Source organism: Mustela nivalis (genome assembly GCF_964662115.1).
Source record: "Mustela nivalis genome assembly, chromosome: 8".
Lineage (NCBI taxonomy): Eukaryota > Metazoa > Chordata > Mammalia > Carnivora > Mustelidae > Mustela > Mustela nivalis.
Window position 1 is genome coordinate 39173007 of NC_139027.1, and position 19253 is coordinate 39192259.

A 19253-nucleotide genomic window follows, 5' to 3' on the forward strand; every position below is an offset into this window, starting at 1 on the left:
TATGCAGGCTTACTGTATTAAAAAAGTACTACATAAATATATAAAATAAAAAGTGTTCACCAATTCCCTTGTTTTGGCCTCAGGCCTCTTCTCCACCAGTAACTACTATTACAGTGTCATTTGAACTTCCGGGTAGTTTGTTTTCTTTACTCTAGTAGTGTGTCATTTTACATATAAATGACCCGTAATATAAGGACATAATGTTCTTATGTACATAAACATAAAATTATATGTATTACATATAATGGATAATATAGTAATAGATATGTCTGTATATATTTCTTACCCACGTTTCCAAATCTAACCCCATAAATAAACACATAGGAACACATAGACTTTTCCCTTTATTTGGCATTTAATGTTTAATATGATCTAGCATATACAAAATTAAAACTCAATTTCTGTAAGATTTGCTGGACAATAATCTTCTAAAATAAATATGTATCTGTGTTATGTATTGTCCATGTGTTTATTCAGTGGTTTTAAATGTTTTCCTTTAAAACTTTCACAAATCCAAAATCTATAGAGCAAATGGTCTTTTTCAAATGAAATATTTTTCCTTTGCACAAACAAAATACAGTATTAGTAGAAGTTTTTAAAAGGATAAAAAATACCTCCCTAACAAATTGATTTTCTTTTTAGTTTTAGTTATAGTTGATAGGAATACTTTTATGGAGCTGTAAGTGTACAAGAACATATAATTGACATTAAGTGAGTGACATGACATAGTTGTCCTCGAAGTTTTAAGGTCCCATCTGTAGCAAGCTGGATCATCAAAAAGCCACATTTTCACCCCTCTCAGCTTTGCTGCCCATAGCTTTTGTCAAATAGATTTGGCAGCCCAGTCGAGATCTGTTAATCTGCGTGCCAGAGCGAGCATGCCATTCTCCTCATCAGTGACTGCTTCTAATTTCTCCAGTATGTGCTCTTCAAAGATGAGGTGACAGGTGGAGCAAGCCAGGGTTCCCTCACATGCACCAGAACCATCAATATCTAGATTATTTTCCCTCACCATGTCCAGTAGAGAGTCACCAACTTTTCCTTTGGCTGTTAATGTCTCGCCGGTGCGGTTTACAAAGTGGACTGTTCCTCTATCTTCTGAGCTGCTCCGTGCCGGCCTGACACCTACACGCTCAGCGAGGGGGGGTCCGGCGACGAGCAGTCAGCGAGGGCCCTGCCGCCCTGGGCTGCAGAGACGAGGCGGCGTGCAAAAGGTGGATGCTTCCGTGGCGGCTCGAACACGGTGGTCATCGGATAACGACTGGAAGCGTCAACGACTGGAAGCATCGCCGGCCGCACAGCAGCGTTCGGCTCCACGAGTGTAAACCAGCTTCTGCACGGGCGCTGGATGCCCGGGGGTCCGTGGGGAGGAGCACGGCAGCTGGGGTCCCAATGAGGGCCAGCTCCGTGTGGCGGCTGCCTGTTTCTGGGTTTTAAATGCTTTGTTTCTTACGTTTATTTCTGGGTTTTAATTTCTTCCACATTTGGTCTGTTATTGTCACTAGTATGTAGCCATTCTATGTCTAATTGAAAATTTGGGGAGAACTAATTACTTTTAGTCCATCCCCTTTTGCCGTATGAAATTGATTTTCTGTAAAAAAAAAAAAAGTTCTGGAATTTTAATGATAAGTACAAGAAAGGAAAACCACATTTTTGACTTAAATATGCCAATATTTAAGTAGGTAGGTGCACTTGAGTCTTATTTAACTACCAGTGTGTTTGCTATTAAGACATGACGATGTTTAACATTTTTTAAGTCAATTTTTTTTTAAAGATTTTATTTATTTGACGGAGAGAGGGAACACAAGCAGAAGGAGTGGGAGAGGGAGAAAAGCAGGTGCCTCGCTGAGTAGACAGCCCGATGTGGGGGCTATTCCGAGGACCCTGGGATCATGACCTGAGCTGAAGGCAGACGCTTAACGACTGAGCCACCCAGACACCCCCTAAAGTCAAATTTGAATATAGTTTTCCTTGTCTTCTGAATTCATTTGTTGCTTTCTTCAACACATATTTGAGTGTCAGCATGTCAGGCACAATGTTAGGCACTGGGAGTAAAATCATGAATCCACTTCAGATAAAACATCTTGTCCCTTGGGCAAACATGAATTACCAGAATGGTACCGTAGTGAGAAGATTTGATGGTCCTTGTCCCCACTCTAGAGAGCTGCTCGCAAGGCCCTGCACTGCACGTTGAGGGAGGAGCCTGGAACACTGCAGAGCAACAGGAAGGCCTGGCAGTGGGCTGGGGAGGAGCTAGCAGAAAGAGCTGTAACCAGGAAATGCTTATTTCTGTGTGACTTTGATCTAATTCTAAATGACAGCTGGTTTTTATAATGCTAACTTATTAATGTTTTCTGTGTTGTTTTAACCTTTTGGAGGTTTTTTTTTTTTTTTTTTCTTTAGAGAAAGAGCGCGTGTGCACAGGGTCAGAGAGTAGAGTGGACAGGGGGAGAGAGAATCTTAAGCAGGCTCCATGCCTCACAGCTTAACTGACTGAGACACCCAGGTGCCCCAGAGATCCTTTTTTATGAAATGTATGTAGTGAAAACATGTTCCGTGTTCTGCCTGTTCACACACCCTTTCTCCCCCATAACCCCTGGCAACCACTGGTCTTTTCACTGCCTCCCTAGTTTTTGCCTTTTCCATAATGGCATATGGTTATAATCATACGGTGTGTAAGCCTTTTAGATTGGCTTCTTTAATTTAGCAATATGCATGGAAGTAAGTCCCCTTCATTTGTTAGTGGCTTGGGAGTTCTTTTTAGTAGTGAATATTCCGATGTCTGTATGTACCACACTATCTGTTTCTGTTCACTTTTTTTTAATTTAATTTAATTTTTTTTTTTTTTTTTTTTTGGTATTGCTAACTTTCAAGCAACATTTTGGTTGCTTCTAAGTTTTGGCAGTTAGCAAGAAAGCTGCTAATCTGTAGGTGTAGATCTACATTTCAGCTCATTTGTGTAAATACCAAGGAGTACAGTTATTGGATCATAGTAAGAATATGTCTAGTTTTGTAAGAAATTGCCATATTGTGTTCCAGAGTGGCATACTACCATTTTGCATTCCCACCAGAAATGAAGTAGAGTTCCTATCGTTCAACATCCTTGCCAGCATTGAGTGTTGTTAGTGTTCTGGATTTTGACAATTTCAGTACATGTGTAGTATCTCTTTGTTTTAATTTGCAGTTCCTTAGTGACATGTTGATTATATTTTCATGTGGGTTTTGTTGGGGGTTTTTGGGGGGTTTTATTTGTTTTTTTTTCCCCTTGCCATCTGTAGATCTTGATATGAGGTATCTGTTTAGGTCTTTGCCCATTTTTAATTGAGTTGTTCATTTTATTATTGAGTTTTAAGAGTTCTTTGCATACTTTGGATAATAGTCCTTTCTCAGATAAGCCTTTTGCAAATACTTTCTTCCAGCTTGTAGCTTGTCTTCTCCTTCTCTTGTAGCGGTGACCAGTTTTGTAATTTTTGTCTGATTCACATGCTTCTTTCCTTGTGGAACATAGAAACTACATCATAGTCTAGTCTTTTATTTTTCTCTGTATATATAATCTTCTTTATTTTGTGTTTTCATTATACAGTACACATTTATTTTTGGCCTTTTAAAAAATCCACTTGCCGTGATCTTGATTATCAAATTAAATTTTTTGGAATTTTATTTCTAGGTTTATTTTTGCTTCCTCTTGTCCCCACTATATTGACTCTTCCCTTTTTTGACAATCAGAAATTTATACCTTTTTCAAAGTACTAATGTTTTAGTATTTTAACACTTTGGTCCCACCATTTTTTTTTCTGTCTCCCATCATTTTATTTGTTTTTACTAATTCAGCTCAATAAAATATTGAACACATGTCATGTTCAAGCACACTCTCTGGACTCAGGATCCATATTAGGATAAAACTTGGGCCTGTGTGGACATGAAACATGACAGTTCAGAAAGAACTGTATGGAATCCGCTTCATTTCTGCCCTTCTTCCCATCACTTACCTTTTTACAATAATGAATTGTAACTAATATTTTAGAACTTTTTGTATCATTGTAATGGCATATATAATTTATTATTTCTGCCATACAGATTCTTGGTATTTCTGCTGTAATCTCAATAAATAGGTCAGTATTTTACTTCTTCATGCTCATGTGAAGGGGATGAAGTATTCTCCAACTAGCAAGCTTCCTTGCTCCTTCGGAAGAACCTCAAAATTGTATGTTAGTCATTTCCGCAGTCACTCATTTCCTTGCCTCTTGTCTTCCCTTAGATGTGAAAGCAGTAGTTGAACAGCTCAGAACTTTAAGTCTCATGAAAGTCCAGAACAGATTTGGAGGGGTGCGAAATCTCTATTTGGACACATTTCAGATGTATGTGTGGCCGGGGGGGCAGGGCAGAGGGATGATCAGCTGCTATGTTTGTGATTTCTTAGATAGAATATATAGAATGGATATGATCAGACTACCAGAAATGTTTCCTTAACAAGGAACAGTAACCACCATATTGTGACACATAGACTCACTATGGATCTTGTCTTTATTTCTCTGATTTTCCTGAGGACCAGTGACAGGTCTCTCTCAGAGCAGCTGCTGTCCATTGGCTGGTGTATGAGGAACACCGGTTGGGTAGCCTAAAGTGTTGAATTTTTTAGTGTGGCTGTTCTCCTGTAGGTGACTTGTCTTGGGTATCAGCAGTCATTCCTAGCTGACTTCTTCCTTAAAGATCAGGTGCATGCCTTCAGGCCACTCTCTAGTCTGTGCATGCTCAGAGAATGTGTACCTGTTGTAGCCAAAGTCACATACAATTCGGAAAAGTCAGTCTCTGGGTCAGCTAGCAGAGTAATGTAGTCTGTATGTTCGTAACTAGCTTTGGGAGTCCACCTGTTGCTGTTCTATTAGAATACCTTATAACTGTTACTCTTTGTACCAGTCCTGTGTTACATTCTGTTAAGCAATCCTGTTACTTTTCCCCCAGCGGTTTTGCGAGTGGCTGGTTCCTTGCAGAAGAGCACAGAAGTGATGAAGGCCATGCAGAGTCTCGTGAAGATCCCAGAAATCCAGGCCACCATGAGGGAGCTGTCCAAAGAGATGATGAAGGTGACTGGGGCCACTCCTGCATCCCATTCCTAGCAGTCACTCCCAGCGGATGGTAGGGGGCTAGGGCCAGGAGTGGGCAGGAATGGATAGATCACTGTTGCCAGACGGAAAGGATTTTGAAGACAGAGGAGCAGCTCTTAACGCTGGTTGAAACTCTTTGAGTTGACCATGGCAGAGGCTGGGTCGTATTGCCAGTGTCCCAGGATCAAGGCCTAAAAAGGACTTCTACGGATGGCCTTCAGACAGGGACAAGGCTCAGGAAAACATTGTTACTGAGCCCCCCACCAGCCAGTGGTATATCATACATGTGGTCCTAGAGAGTCCTCCTAGTGATCCTGTGAGGAAGCTGTTTTTTTTTTTTTACCCCATTTTACACAGGAGGAAATCAAGTCTTCAGATTGCCAGGTAATTTACCTAAGTGACTTTGGTAGTAATGACAGATCTGGGGTTGGAGCACACATGTCTGACCTTATTGCCTGAGCTGTGTCACAAGTGGTGATAGTAAGTTCCTCAGACAGATGTGTTTCTCACTTTGGACTTGTGACCTGAGCCCCAAAATTGGATACCTCAGATTCTTATATATTAGCTTATGTAGAAAAATTTCTTTTCTTCCTTGGGAATTTCATTTATGAATTGAAATCTGTGCGAAGCTCTAGGGCATGGGAGAGAGGAACGGGAGAAAATTGATGGAATGACAACATATAATGCCTAGAACCCAGGTCTTTGGAACCAGAAGTGCTTGGGCAGTAGTAGGGAGGAGAAAATTGGGTAAGGAGTGTGTGTCCTTTCAAAGTGGTGTGTGGTGGCGCCTGGGTGGCTCAGTGGGTAAGCCGCTGCCTTCGGCTCAGGTCATGATCTCAGGGTCCTGGGATCGAGCCCCGCATCGGGCTCTCTGCTCAGCAGGGAGCCTGCTTCCTCCTCTCTCTCTGCCTGCCTCTCTGCCTGCTTGTGATCTCTCTCTGTCAAATAAATAAATAAAATCTTAAAAAAAAAAAAAAAATTAAAAAAAAAAAAATCAAAGTGGTGTGTGGATCTTTTTTCCCAAGTTGTGATGACTGTCCATGTAGAACTGGATTAAAAGTTCTACAGAGAAGTCTTAGAATGACTTCAGGCCACTCATTCTACTTACATAGCCACCAGGATCTGAGGGGAAGCCCCTTTTAGAATCTGGGGTCTTTTCCACAATGGTTCCCCCCCCCTTTTTTTTAAAGATTTTATTTGTTGAGAGAGAGAGATACACAGCGAGAGAGGGAACAAAGCAGTGGGGGTGGTAGAGGGAGAAGCAGGCCTCCCGTTGAGCAGGAAGCCCAATGTGGGGCTCAATCTTGGAACCCTGGAGTCATTACCTGAGCCTGAGCTGAAGGCAGACGCGTAACAACTGAGCCACCCAGGCGCCCTTCACAACGGTTTCTGAATGCTGAAAGTAATACAGTAATGCAGACCTGCATGTGATACCCGTTCCAGGCTCCATCCTCAAGTACAAACTGAAGCCTCTGGTAGGGGCCCAGCTCCTTGAGGGCAGGAAACGTGATGTTAGTCATCCCGTTTGTTCCCAGACCCTGGCCTGTTGTGTGGCACAGAGCATGCATTTGACGAATGGTTGCAGATAGAATAAGTGAATAAATGACTGAATGACGTCTGCCTCCGGGATGTGGAAGGCTGTTACAGTCAGGACTCCAGTAGGCTCTGTCAGCCGGTTATGGAGCACGTCCTGAACCTCTGGCATGGTAGCCTCCAACACCAAGCTGACATCATATTCCTTCAGGTCACAGGGCTCCACCTGTGCATTTGTTGATTTGTTCATTTAGGTTGGGAGGAAAGGATCTGAGAATGGGTAGAACACGGTTATTAGTCTGATTCATGTCAGTAAGAATGGTCTGGCAGCAGAAAGGCAGGAGAAAGGGCTTGCTTCACATCTGCTGTCATCGGCATGGTCCATGAGCACACACCGTGCCCTGCCAATGCCGGGGAGCCAGGGCCAGAGCTGCCACAAGGGACACTCTGCTCCATGAGTCTGGATCAAGGTACAAAGCAAAGGGGCTCAGCTCTTGCAAATGGCAAAGGAATTAGGATTTTTCTGTCTGGCCACTTCTCAGAAGCCTAAACCCGTACTTTCCTTCTGCTTCTCATCCCTTCCTATGTCTTCTGCCCGGGGATACCAGGGGCCTCTTTCATTAGAGGATGCTCTTAGGACCTTTTGCTTCAAAACCAAACAAAAAACAGTAGGGTCTCACTTGGGAGCCGAGGACACTGCTCGGCAAGGAAGGCTGTGGGTCCATTTTGTGTTGGGCAGTGCTCAAGAATGGTTTTCTTTTGCCCGGTGGTGGTGCCATGCTACCTCGAGAACAAAGGAGGCCGAGTGATTGGCTTCAGGCTGCCAGACATGAGGCTTCCAGTAGAGTCTGGGAGTGACCTTGTTGGGTCCAGAAACCTTGTCTTATTGATTCTCTCAGGAATGGAGTCAGTCTTTGGTGAACCAATTGATCCTTGCCAGACTCCCCTTGGACTGGCCTGTACCAGCAGCTGTAACCTAGACACGCTGAAGTACTCTTTATGCCTCTTCAGGGTTCCATGGAACCCTGCTCTACTCTTAGTACATGTTATCATAGAGTCTATGAAGACTCCACTCCATTTTCTTTTGTTTTTCTTTTAAGATTTTATTTATTTGACAGAGAGAGTGAGGGAGAGCATAAGCAGGGGCTGGGGCAGTGGCAGATGAAGAGGGAGAGGGAGAAGCATGCTCCCCAGTGAGCAGAGAGTCCAATGCCGGGCTCAATCTCAGGACCCTGGGATCAGGACTTGAGCCCAAGGCAGATGCTTAACCACCACCAGGTGGTGCCCCAGGGCACATGCTTCCTAAGAGAGCTCAGAGCACACTCATTTTCAGCAGGTTCTTCCCAAGTCTGTCTAATTACAGTCTGGGTTACCACGAGGCTCTGCTGAGAGAGGCCCCCCACTCCCAGCCCTGGTGCTGAATATGGAGAACAGTTTACCTGAGGCCTTTGCCTTTTTTCGGAGAGGGAGAGAGCATCGTTTTTTTCCGGTGGCCATCTGTCTTGGTGTTAGCCCTCAGAAGGGTGGTCTGGACTTGGGGACACTAGAGCTTGGGTGGAACTGGACCCACAGAGGAGTCCCTGGGGACCAGATTGACCTATCGAGGGAAATGATGTGATTTTTTCTGTCTTTAGGCTGGTATCATAGAAGAAATGTTAGAGGACACTTTTGAAAGCATGGATGATCAGGAAGAAATGGAAGAAGCAGCAGAAATGGAAATTGATAAAATTCTTTTTGAAATCACAGCAGGTATGGCCTCGAGATTCTTCCTCTTTCTCCCCTCCTGTGGTCCTTCTCCTTGCAGCCACTAAGTTATCTAGTAGCTTTTTCTTTAGGCCTATCTTATGTCTACACGTTTTAGATTATAAAATTAGTATTTGAAAAAGAAGCACAATATCCATAACCATCTTTTTAAAAATGCCAAGATTTTTTAAAAATTCCTAAGAGTTTTCAAGTGGTAAGGAGAAACAGTGCTCTCACAACACTGCCATTGGGAGCTTAAGTTGGTAAGACTTTCTTGAAAGCAGTTTGGCAGTAGCTGTCAAAAGCCCTGGACCTAACAAATTGATTTCCAGGAGTTTATTCTATAATTAAGGATGTGAATGAAAGATATAAATTCAAGGACGTCTATAGGAGCATTATTTATCATACTGAAAACTTTGAAACCAGTTAAGTGCCTAATAATAGAGTATTGGTTAAACTGTATTGTATCTGTTTGAATGGAATACTTTATAGCTGTGGTAATGCAGAAATGCATTCACTGACATGGAAAGATGTTCACAGTACAATGTGTGAGAAAAGTCTTGTTTATTTTGATACATACTCTGGTGTGAAAAACATGCCTATAGAAGAAGTCTGGAAAGGGAATAAACAAAAATAGTAGTTATCTCCGAAAGATTGTTAATGAGGTTTTAAACTTCATTTTTACTTCTGGATTTTGGAACCTAGGTTTAATAAAAAATTGGTGACATTTAATTTTTATGTTTTAAAATTAATTATTTCTTTCTTTTGAAATTGTTGGGAATAGGCCTAGTTGCTCCAGGAAAACATTTTTGTGGAGGTTTAGAAACCATTTAGCTTGACTGAGAGGCATTTAACATCTTCATGAATCTTGAAAATTAAGTATTTGGTGTTTAGGATTTTAAACCAAGTGTGTCAGAACCAAAATTCTAAAACTCAGAATTCTCAGTTATTGTAACCTTGGTCTCCTGACAAGCTGGTGTTTGCACGTTTGTCATAGTGAGCAAAACCCCATGCAAACAGCTCGCTCATTGCCCCTTTTCTGTTTCTTGCTGGCCTCGTCCAGGCATGAATGGCAGAGAGGATGAGGGACCACTTTAAGAGGATACTTGGTTAATTGATTTCCTATTTCTCTTCAGGGGCATTGGGCAAAGCACCTAGTAAAGTGACCGACGCCCTTCCAGAGCCAGAACCTCCAGGAGCCATGGCAGCATCAGAAGACGAGGAGGAGGAGGAGGAGGCCCTGGAGGCCATGCAGTCCCGGCTGGCCACACTCCGCAGCTAGGGGCCGCCCCGCTGGGCCCTCGCGCTCCTTCCCTGCCCGCCTGCCAGGAGCCGGCACACTCCTCTGAAGCGGCCACCATTTTATGTGTCTCTTGCACTACACCTCTGAACGAGCACTGCGTTCTGAGAAGGTTCTCTGCTCATATCTCTCCATCTTTGCCGAGGTTTTGGGATTTCAACGGGTTTGTCCTTGAGAGGCGGGGTTATAAATGCATTTTCACGGGTATACATAGAAGTATCTTTTGGCGGGGGGGCAAAGGAATTGGTCTTCTCGCAGTGCATCATCTTCAGGAATATAGACAGAAGTTTCTTTTGGAGGAAAGGGCAAAGGAATCTGTCTCTCCAGAAGCACTTCGGAAATTAGAATTGATTGCCTGAATGTTGAGAACTCTTATCTTTTTTGTCCCTAAAACACTATATAAAGTGGATTTTAATAAATTTCTGCATTAACACTTGGTCTCATCGTAGATTGTCATGTGCAGTCAATTTTCAAGGTGTTTGCAGTCTCAAATTATATGTTGACCTTGGAAAGAGAGGAGGTGCTATAGCCAGTCGTATGGGACGTGGGAACTCAGCACGAGAGGCTTCTGCTCCGAGGATGCTATTCCCCAGCCTTCACAGATGTGGTATGGAGCCACACTTCTGCTTTCTGTCATCTGTTTAACCAAAAGGATCCTCAAGAAGGGTAACTCCTTGTCCTGTTGGCTGGATGTGTGTCCTGTGTCCTGACAGGTGTGTGTGTGTAGGTTTCATTGCCCTCCTTCCCAGTGCAAGCTGGACCCAGAACAGACATCTGTGAGAGCAGGATTCTCTCATTCTCTAATCGCTTTTCTCTGCTGTTGCTGCTGCTGTTCAGCTCACTTGGGTAAATACCAAGGAGCACAGTTGCTGGATCACTGGTAAGACTGTCTGCTTTTCTAAGAAACTGCCAAACTGGCTTCCAAAGTGGCTGTACCGTTCTGCTTTCCCACCAGCCATGACTCGGTTCCTAATCCTCACATCCTTGGGAGTAGTTGATGTTATCAGTGTTTTGGATCTTGACCATTCTAACAGGTATGTAGTAGTATCTCACTGTTGTTTTAATTTGCAATTCCCTATGCAAATTATGATGCTAGAACATTTTTTCATATGCTTTTTTTTTGGTCATCTGTGTATCTTTCCTGGTGAGGTGTTTAGGCCTTTTGCCCATTTTTAATTGAGTGGTTCATTTTCTTATTATTGAGTTTGAGGAGTCCTTTGCATACTTTGGTAACACTTCTTTCTCACATGTGTCTTTTATTTTGAATATTTTCTCCCACCTGTGGCTTGTCTTCTCACTCCTTCCTATTGTCTTTCACAGACCAGTTTCAAATTTAAATGAAATCCAGCTTCCCAATGATTCTTTCATGATCATGCCTTTGGTGTTAGATCTTATGTCATGGTCATACCCATGGTCTTCTATGTTCTCTTCGGGGAATTTTGTGTTTTGCATTTAGGTTTTGACCCATTTTGATTTAATTCTTGTGAAGTGTGTAAGGTCTGTGCGTATATTCTTTTTTTGCATGTGGGATGTCCAGTTCCAGCATGATTTGCTGGAAAGACAATCTTTGCTGCATTGTATTGTCCTTACTCCTTTTTCAAAGATCAAAAGATCAGTTGACTGTACTTATGTGGGCCTGTTTCAGGCTCTCGGTTCTGTTCCATTGATGTGTCTGCCTCCTTTCACCAATATCACCCTGTCTTAATTGCTGTATCTTTATAGTAAGTCTTGAAGTCAGATAGCATCAGTCCCTCAACTTTGTTCATCAGTATTGTGTTGGCTATTCTGGGTCTTTTGCCTCTTCATATAAATTTTAGAATTCACTTGTCAATATCCACAAACTAACTTGCTGTGATTTCAATTGGGATTGCTTTGAATCTGTAAATCAACTTGAGAAGAACAGACATATTGACAGGATATAGTTTCACGATTGCATTTATCTGGCTAGTTTATTCACAGAATGATAATGGAATTAAGGGATGCTCATAATCCCTGAACATTTTTGTCTTATGTGGATAATCAAAATTTATTCAGGTGGATGGATGGACAGAATATTTATAGTCACTCTTCCAACCATTCAAATAAAATGATCTAAATGTAGGGTTGGTTTGTTTTCATTGTTTGAAGAAGCCCTGTTTCTCCATTCCTGCTTTCAGGTTAAGGAAAGAGCATTGTTCGCTTATTAACATGTCATATAGTCCATTTTCCCTCCATATTCTTTTGGGCATCATTGGAAACAAGGGCTAACACAGTAAGATACTGCCCTGGCCCTGGAAGGTCCACAATCTGGGAAAGGAAATAATGGTGTAAATACCTGTACTAAAGTTCTCCTCTGTCCTCAGCCTCTCAACATAGGGCCAGCACCAGCAGCACCAGCTAGCACTCTCTCCGCCCCAACTACAGACTGAATCTACTTGATGCCCTAAAAAAAATCAATAATAATGTCAAGAGTACTCAGAATAGTATCTCATACCACCAATCCATTTGTTTTGTTTTATTTGGAAATATAGCCTATCTAAAAATAATCATCCAGCTTGTGGTGATCACCCACCATTTCCCTCTAGATGGGTCGTTACCTCCCTTTCCTCATCCCTCCCCATTCTCCCATATTGCCATGCCTTCCTGAGCACTTCCCACTTGTATAGCTCACATGACTTTAGGCCTCCTTGTCATATATTTCCTTGTCTGTCTCGGAAATTCTTAAAAGAAGGGGTTAAGACTCATATTTATTCCTAAATAATAGTAGCCATGCCTGCCTCTGACCTTTTCCTGCCACCCAACCCTAGCTGAAGAACTAGGACTTTTCTTGTCCTAATGTAGTGACACAGACGTTCTTCAAATGCTGATTATCAATAGGAAAGGCTCTTATATGAAATAAGTGGGAAATTTTGGGTTCAAATAAACAAAAAGCAGGTTTCTATACAACTTTTCAGAGCCTTTCATATGCTTTTCCCAAATTTATTCAAAACAGGTTTTTTTTGAGATGCAAGAAACATTTCTTTAGCCACTGAAACCTTTGCATAAGTGCAGATCTAAACCACAGTAGGAAAATAACTTTTTAAGCTAATGAATTTCTCTTCATATATTAATTATAGTTTAAAAAAATATATAGTGTAACATCAGCAAAATGGTGTAGATAGCTCTGTATACCCATTCCTCCAGAGGAACATTTTAAAAAGTACCAGAAACTTTGGGAACCAGCTTTGTCAGAACTGGAAAGAAAGAGTTTACCTCAACCAAGTGAACACTGTATTAAGAAAAAAGCAACTTAAAAACAGTATGAAAGCCTTGTGGCATTTTACTTGCTCTTGCCAAAGCCCTCTCCCAGCTTGGCTTGGGAGAATCTTGAAGATAGGAGCTCACTTTCTCACTATAGGACTCTGGTCCCTAGTTCCAGTGAAAGAGAGTATATATACTTAAGTCACAAATTACCTGTTTGTCTGAAACCTGTGGGCCATCATGAAGGGCTAACACAAGGTGCTCATCTCTGGTTTGCCTATCTTGTAACTTAGGGAGGAAAAGCAGTAAGCACTGCTTGAAAACATGTTAAGGAAACAATTTTTAAAAAGTGAAACCTTCACCTGGGGCAGCATGTTACAGTTGAGACATACAATAGCTTGCTTAAAACCTAGGAGGAAAAGCCAAGGAGAGCATTTCTTTGGGATATTAGGACATTCAAAAGCATGTAGAAAACAACATGCATGTCCAGCACAGGAAATATCAGAAAAGATCTGAGAAGACCCCAGACTTTCACCACTGGCTGATCTACAGGCTTGGTGCAAATAGGAACTGAAGGCTGAGACAGAATTGTCAATAATCTGGCTGTTAAGCATGTCCAAGCACAGGGCCAGTCCATAAAGACTGGGACAGGTGTCTTTGTTTTTTAAGGTCCTGGTGTTCAAAGAGATCTCTGTCAAAATACTGACTGACCACAGCAAAGCCTTCAGTTAAGTACAAATCCTGGGGAAGGGGAAGACCATGATTTCCAGAATTACTCTGGCATATTCAGATGTCCAGTTTTCAACAATAACAATCACAAAGCATACAAAGAAAGTGGAAAGTATGGCCCCTTCAAAAGAAAAAATTAAATTAATAGAAACCATCCTCAAAGAAGCCCAGACATTGCACTTCCTAGACAAAAACTTTAAACCAACTGCCTTAAATATACTCCAAAGGTAAAAAACAAACAAAAAAAGAGTAAGACAATGAATTAAGACATTATTTAAAAGGAAACCACATGGAAATTCTGGACCTGAAGAGTACAAAAATTAAAGTGCAGAAATACATTAAAGGTGTTTAACAGCAGATTTGCGTAAGCAGAAGAAAGAACTGGTGACTCTGATGATAGAACAGCTGAAATTCAGTTTGAGAAGGAAAAAGAAAAGTGAACAGCCTGACGGACTTGTGAGACTCTCAAGCTCGTATGCATTATGGGAGTTCTAAGAGAAGAGACTAATGAACAGAAACAATATTTAAAGAAATAATGGCTAAAAACATTTCATATGAAATATATGAATCTACACATCCAAGAAATCTTGACAAATTCCAAACAGAATTAAGGGATCCACACTGAGACACCATAGTCAAGTTGTAGAACAGTAGAGACAATAATGAAAGCAGTAGAAGAGAAACAACTCATGTACAAGGGGAGCCTCAGTAAGATTAATTTTTCATCAGAAACCATGGAAGTCAGAGGCACTGAGATGACCTATTTAAGGTTCTGAAAGAAAAAAACTGTAAATGAATTTTATACCCAGCATAATTATCCTTCCAGAATGAAGGATAAATTAAGGTATTCCCTAATAATGGGAGTCCTTCAGGCTGAAATGAAAAAAAAGACAATAGACAATAACTTAAAGCCAAATGAATAAAAAACATCATAAAGACCACTTCATTGAAAAACAAAAGCCAGGATTATACTTTTGGTTTGTAATTTTTCTTTTTTCATAGGAGTTCAAGCCAAATATGTATAAAATAATTATAAATCCTTGTTAATGAGCACACAATGTATAGAGATGTAAGCTGTGACAATAACAATATAAAGAGGGGCAGAGATATATAAAAGTGGAGTTTTGGGATTCTATAAATGTAATTGGTATTCAAATTAGATTGTTATAAGATGTAATCTCAAAAATAATTACCAAGAATATACCTAGTACAGAACAAGGGAATAAAAATGGAACAGTACAAGATTTAGATAAGTATGAAAAAAAGGAATTGAACTACATATACAGAAAAGAGCTAAACGGGAGAAGTCTTATGAGTAATTAAATATAAATGGATGAAATTCTCCAACTAAAAGGGAGATTGGGAGAACAGATAAAAAACATTTATATGCTGATTCATTTTAGATACAGATACAAAAGGTCGAAAGTAAAAAATGGGGAGGGTGCCAAGGAAGATGTTCGAGTAGGACACCTCTAAGCCTGCACTGTCCCACATTTACAATTACATTATCATTCACTTCCAAGTCAATAAACCAGAGTGTGATTTGAAGATTGACAGAACAAACTCCACAACTAAAGGTAGGAAAGAAGCCCCATCAGAAAAGTTAGGAAGAGCAGAAAATGGTGGTTGGAAGCTTCCCACAGCAGGGTGCGAGCTATGGTTAACAGAGAGGAGAAAGTGCCAAGGAGCCCACACTGGGAAAATGAATCCCCATAATGTCTGGCCTTGAAAACCAGAGGGGCTGAGTTCTGTGAGTTGGTATTACCAGCGTGACTTAGAGCCATGAACTTTTTAAACAGTCAGCCAACTTAGCTCTGGGCAAGCTGGGAGAGTGAGTAACAGCCAGGGGTCCCAGTCCAGTGAAAGAGAACAGCCTGACAAGAAGCAATGTCAACGTGATAGCTTGCACAATGGGAGTGCGGTCTTTTATACGATTTCAGAGTGTGTTCTGTCAGACAAATGTCAACAAAGCCTGTAATAAGAGACAAAAGGACTAAAGGGGAAAATCCAATAAAAAGATGTAACAATTGTAAATAATATATAGGCACCCAATAGGGGAGCACCCAAATACATAAAACAGTTAATAACAAACAAAGGACCTAATCAATAGTAATACAATAATAGTATGGGACTTTAACACCCCACTTACATCAATGGATAGATCATCCAAACAAAACAGAAACTGGCTTTGAATGAAACAACCAGATGGAACTAACACATATATTCTGGGCATTTCTACCCTAAAAAAATGCAGAGTACACATTCTTTTCAAGTGTACACAGAATATTCTCCAGAACAGATCACCTATTAGGCCACAAAACAAGCCTCAACAAATTGAAAAAGATCAAAGTCATACCATGCATCTCTTCTGACCACAATGATACGAAATTAGAAATCAGTCCCCCCCAAAAATCTGGAAAGACCACAAATACATGGAGTTTAACTAACATGCTACTAAACAATGAATGGGTTAATCAAGAAATCAAAGAGATCAAAAACTACGGGGACACAAAAATGAAAACACAATGGTCCAAAACCTTTGGGATGCAGCAAAACTGATTGTAAGACGAAGTTTATAGAGATATAGGCCTAACAAGAAGAACCGGGAAAAGCTCAAATAATCTAGCCTTACACCGAAAGGACCCAGAAAAAGAGCAAACAACACCCAAAATCAGCAGAAAGAAGAGAATAACAAATATTTGAGCAGAAATAAGTGATACAGAAACAACAAAACAAACAAAAGATCAATAAAACCAGAAGTTGGTTCTTTGACAACAAAATTATAAACCTCTAGCCAGACTCATTGAGAGAAAGAGAGGACTCAAATGAACAAAATCACCAATGAAAGAGGAGAAATAACCAACACTACAGAAATACAAACAGTTGTAAAAGAATATTATAAAAAACTATATGCCTACAAACCAGACAACCTTGAAGAAATGGACAAATTCCTACAAACCTGTAACTTCTCCACCTGAAACAGGAAGAAAGAAAATTTGAACAGACCTATTATGAAATTGAATCAGTAATCAAAAAACTCCACAAACAAAAGGCCAGGTAGGACTAGACAGCTTCACAGGTGAATTCTACCAAACATTTAAAGAAAAATTAATACCTATTCTACTCAAACTATTCCAGAAAACAGAAGAATGAACACTTCCAAATTCATTCAGAGGCAAGTATCACCCTGATATGAAAAACAGATGAAAACACCACAAAAAAAGTAAAGGCCAATATCCCTGATGAACATGGATGCAAAAATTCTCAATATGTGCAAAACAAATACATTAAAAAAAAGTACACCACAAAAATACACTACGATCAAGTGGAATTTATTCCCAGGATGCAAGAGTAGTTCAATGTTTGCAAATCAGTGTGATACATTACATCATTAAGAAGATAAAAACCAGGGCACCTGGGTGGCTTAGTGGGTTAAGCCTCTGCCTTCAGTGCAGGTCATGATCTCAGGGTTCTGGAATTGAGCCCCACATCAGAATCTCTGCTTAGCAGGGATCCTGCTCCCCCCACCCCAACACTGCCAGCGTCTCTGCCTACTTGTGATGTCTCTGTCAAACAAAATCTTTTTTAAAAACAATAATGATCATCTCAATAAATGCAGGAAAATGCATTTGTCAAAGTACAACATCCATTGATGACAAAAGCCTTCAACTAAAGTAGGTTTAGAACATACATCAATGTAATAAAGTCTCAAGAAAAATCCACATCAAACATCATACTCAGCAGGGAAAAACTGAGCGTTTTCTCCCCAAGGTCCTGAATAAGACAAAGATCTCCACTCTCACCACTTTTATTCAACATAGTGTTGGAAGTCCTAGCCACAGCAATTAGACAACAAAAAGAAAAGGCATCAAAATTCGTAAGGAAGAAGTAAAACTTTCACTATTTGTAGATGACATATATCGAAAACCCTAAAAATTTCCACACACAGAAATAGAACTGATAATACAATCAACATACAGAGGGGTACCTGGGTGGCTCAGTCATTAAGCATCTGCCTTTGGCTCATGTCATGATCCCAGCATCCTGGGATTGAGCCACGCATCGAGTTCCCTGCTCACCTGGAAACCTGATTTCCCTCTTCCACTCCCCCCTGCTTGTGTTCCCTTTCTAGTTGCCTGTCAAATAAATATATAAAATCTTAAAAAAAATATATGTTGCATTTCTATAACAATGAAGCTGAAAGAGAAATTAAGAAAACAAGCCCATTTACAGTGGCACCAAAAATAGTAAGATAACTAGGAGTAAACCTAACCAAAGAGGTGAAATACCTGAACTCTGAAAACTATAAACCATTGATGAAAGAAACTAAATGACACAAAGAAATGGAAAGACATTCAATGCTCATGGATTGGAAGAAATATTGTTAAAATATCTATACTACCAGAAGCAACCTACAGATTTAATGCAATCCCTATCAAAATACCAACAGCATTTTTCACAGACCTAGAACTAGGAAGAAAAAAATACTAAAATTATATGGAACAACAAAAGACCCCAAATAGCCAAAGCAGTTTTGAAAAAGAAAAGCAGAGCTGGAGGTATCACAATTCTGACTTCAAGTTATATATTACAAAGCTGCAGTAATCCAAACAGGATGGTACTGACATAAAAACACACACATAGATCAATGGAACTGAATAGAAAACCCAGAAATAAACTCATATGGTCAATTAATCTTTAACAAAGCAAGAAAGAATATCAAATGGAAAAAGTCTCTTCAGCAAATGGTGTTTGGAAAACTGGACAGCTAAATGCAAAACAATGAAACCAGACCACTCTCTTCCATCATACACAAAAATAAACTCAAAATGGGTTAAAGTAGTAATGTGAAACCATTAAAAATCCTAGAAGAGAGAACAGAGAGTAGTATCTCTGACATTGGACATAGCAACATTTTTTAGATAAATGTCCTAAGGCAAGGGGAATAAAAGTAAAATAAATAAATAAACTATTGGAATTACATAAAAATAAAAACCTCCTGCACATAAACATAAAGTGTTTGCTTTATGAAGGAAACAACAAAACTAAAAGGCAACCTACTGAATGGGAGAAGATACAAATAACAAATCAGATAAAAGTATCCAAAATACTTGAAGAGCTTATACAACTCAACACCTACAAAACAATCCAAATAAAAAATGGGAAGACATGAACAGAAATTTCTCCACAGAAAATATCCAGATGATGGTCAACAGACACCTGAAAAGATGCTCAATATCACTCATCATCAGGGAAATGCAAATCAAAACTATGAGTTATCACTCACACCTGTCAGAATGGCTAAAATCAAAAACACAAAAAACAAGTGTTGGTGTGGATGTGGAGAAAAAGAAACCCTCGTGCACGGTTGGTGGGAATGTAAACTGGTGCATCCACTCCATAAAACAGTATGGAGGTTCCTCAGAAAGTTAAATAAAAATAGGACTACCATATGATCCAGTAATTGCACCACTGGGTATTTATCCAAAAATACAAAAATGCTAATTCAAAAAGATACATGCCTCCATGATTATAGCAGCATTATTTATAATATCAAATAATGGAAGCAGCCCAAGTGGCATATCTTTATCCATTCATCTTATTGATGAACATGTACACACACA

General features: G+C 40.2%; 1 protein-coding gene across 2 annotated transcripts in view; it reads left to right on the forward strand.

Annotated features, from left to right (window-relative positions):
• LOC309870915 (charged multivesicular body protein 3) overlaps positions 1-10119 on the forward strand; it is a 49360-nt gene extending 39241 nt beyond the window's left edge. For both annotated transcript variants that reach the window (XM_082743517.1, XM_082743516.1), the window contains 3 exons: positions 4963-5084; positions 8273-8387; positions 9518-10119. In XM_082743517.1, the coding sequence (XP_082599643.1) occupies positions 4963-5084; positions 8273-8387; positions 9518-9663 (383 nt within the window). In that variant the 3' untranslated portion in view covers positions 9664-10119. The remainder of the gene's footprint in view (positions 1-4962; positions 5085-8272; positions 8388-9517) is intronic.
• Positions 10120-19253: the final 9134 nt, after the last annotated feature.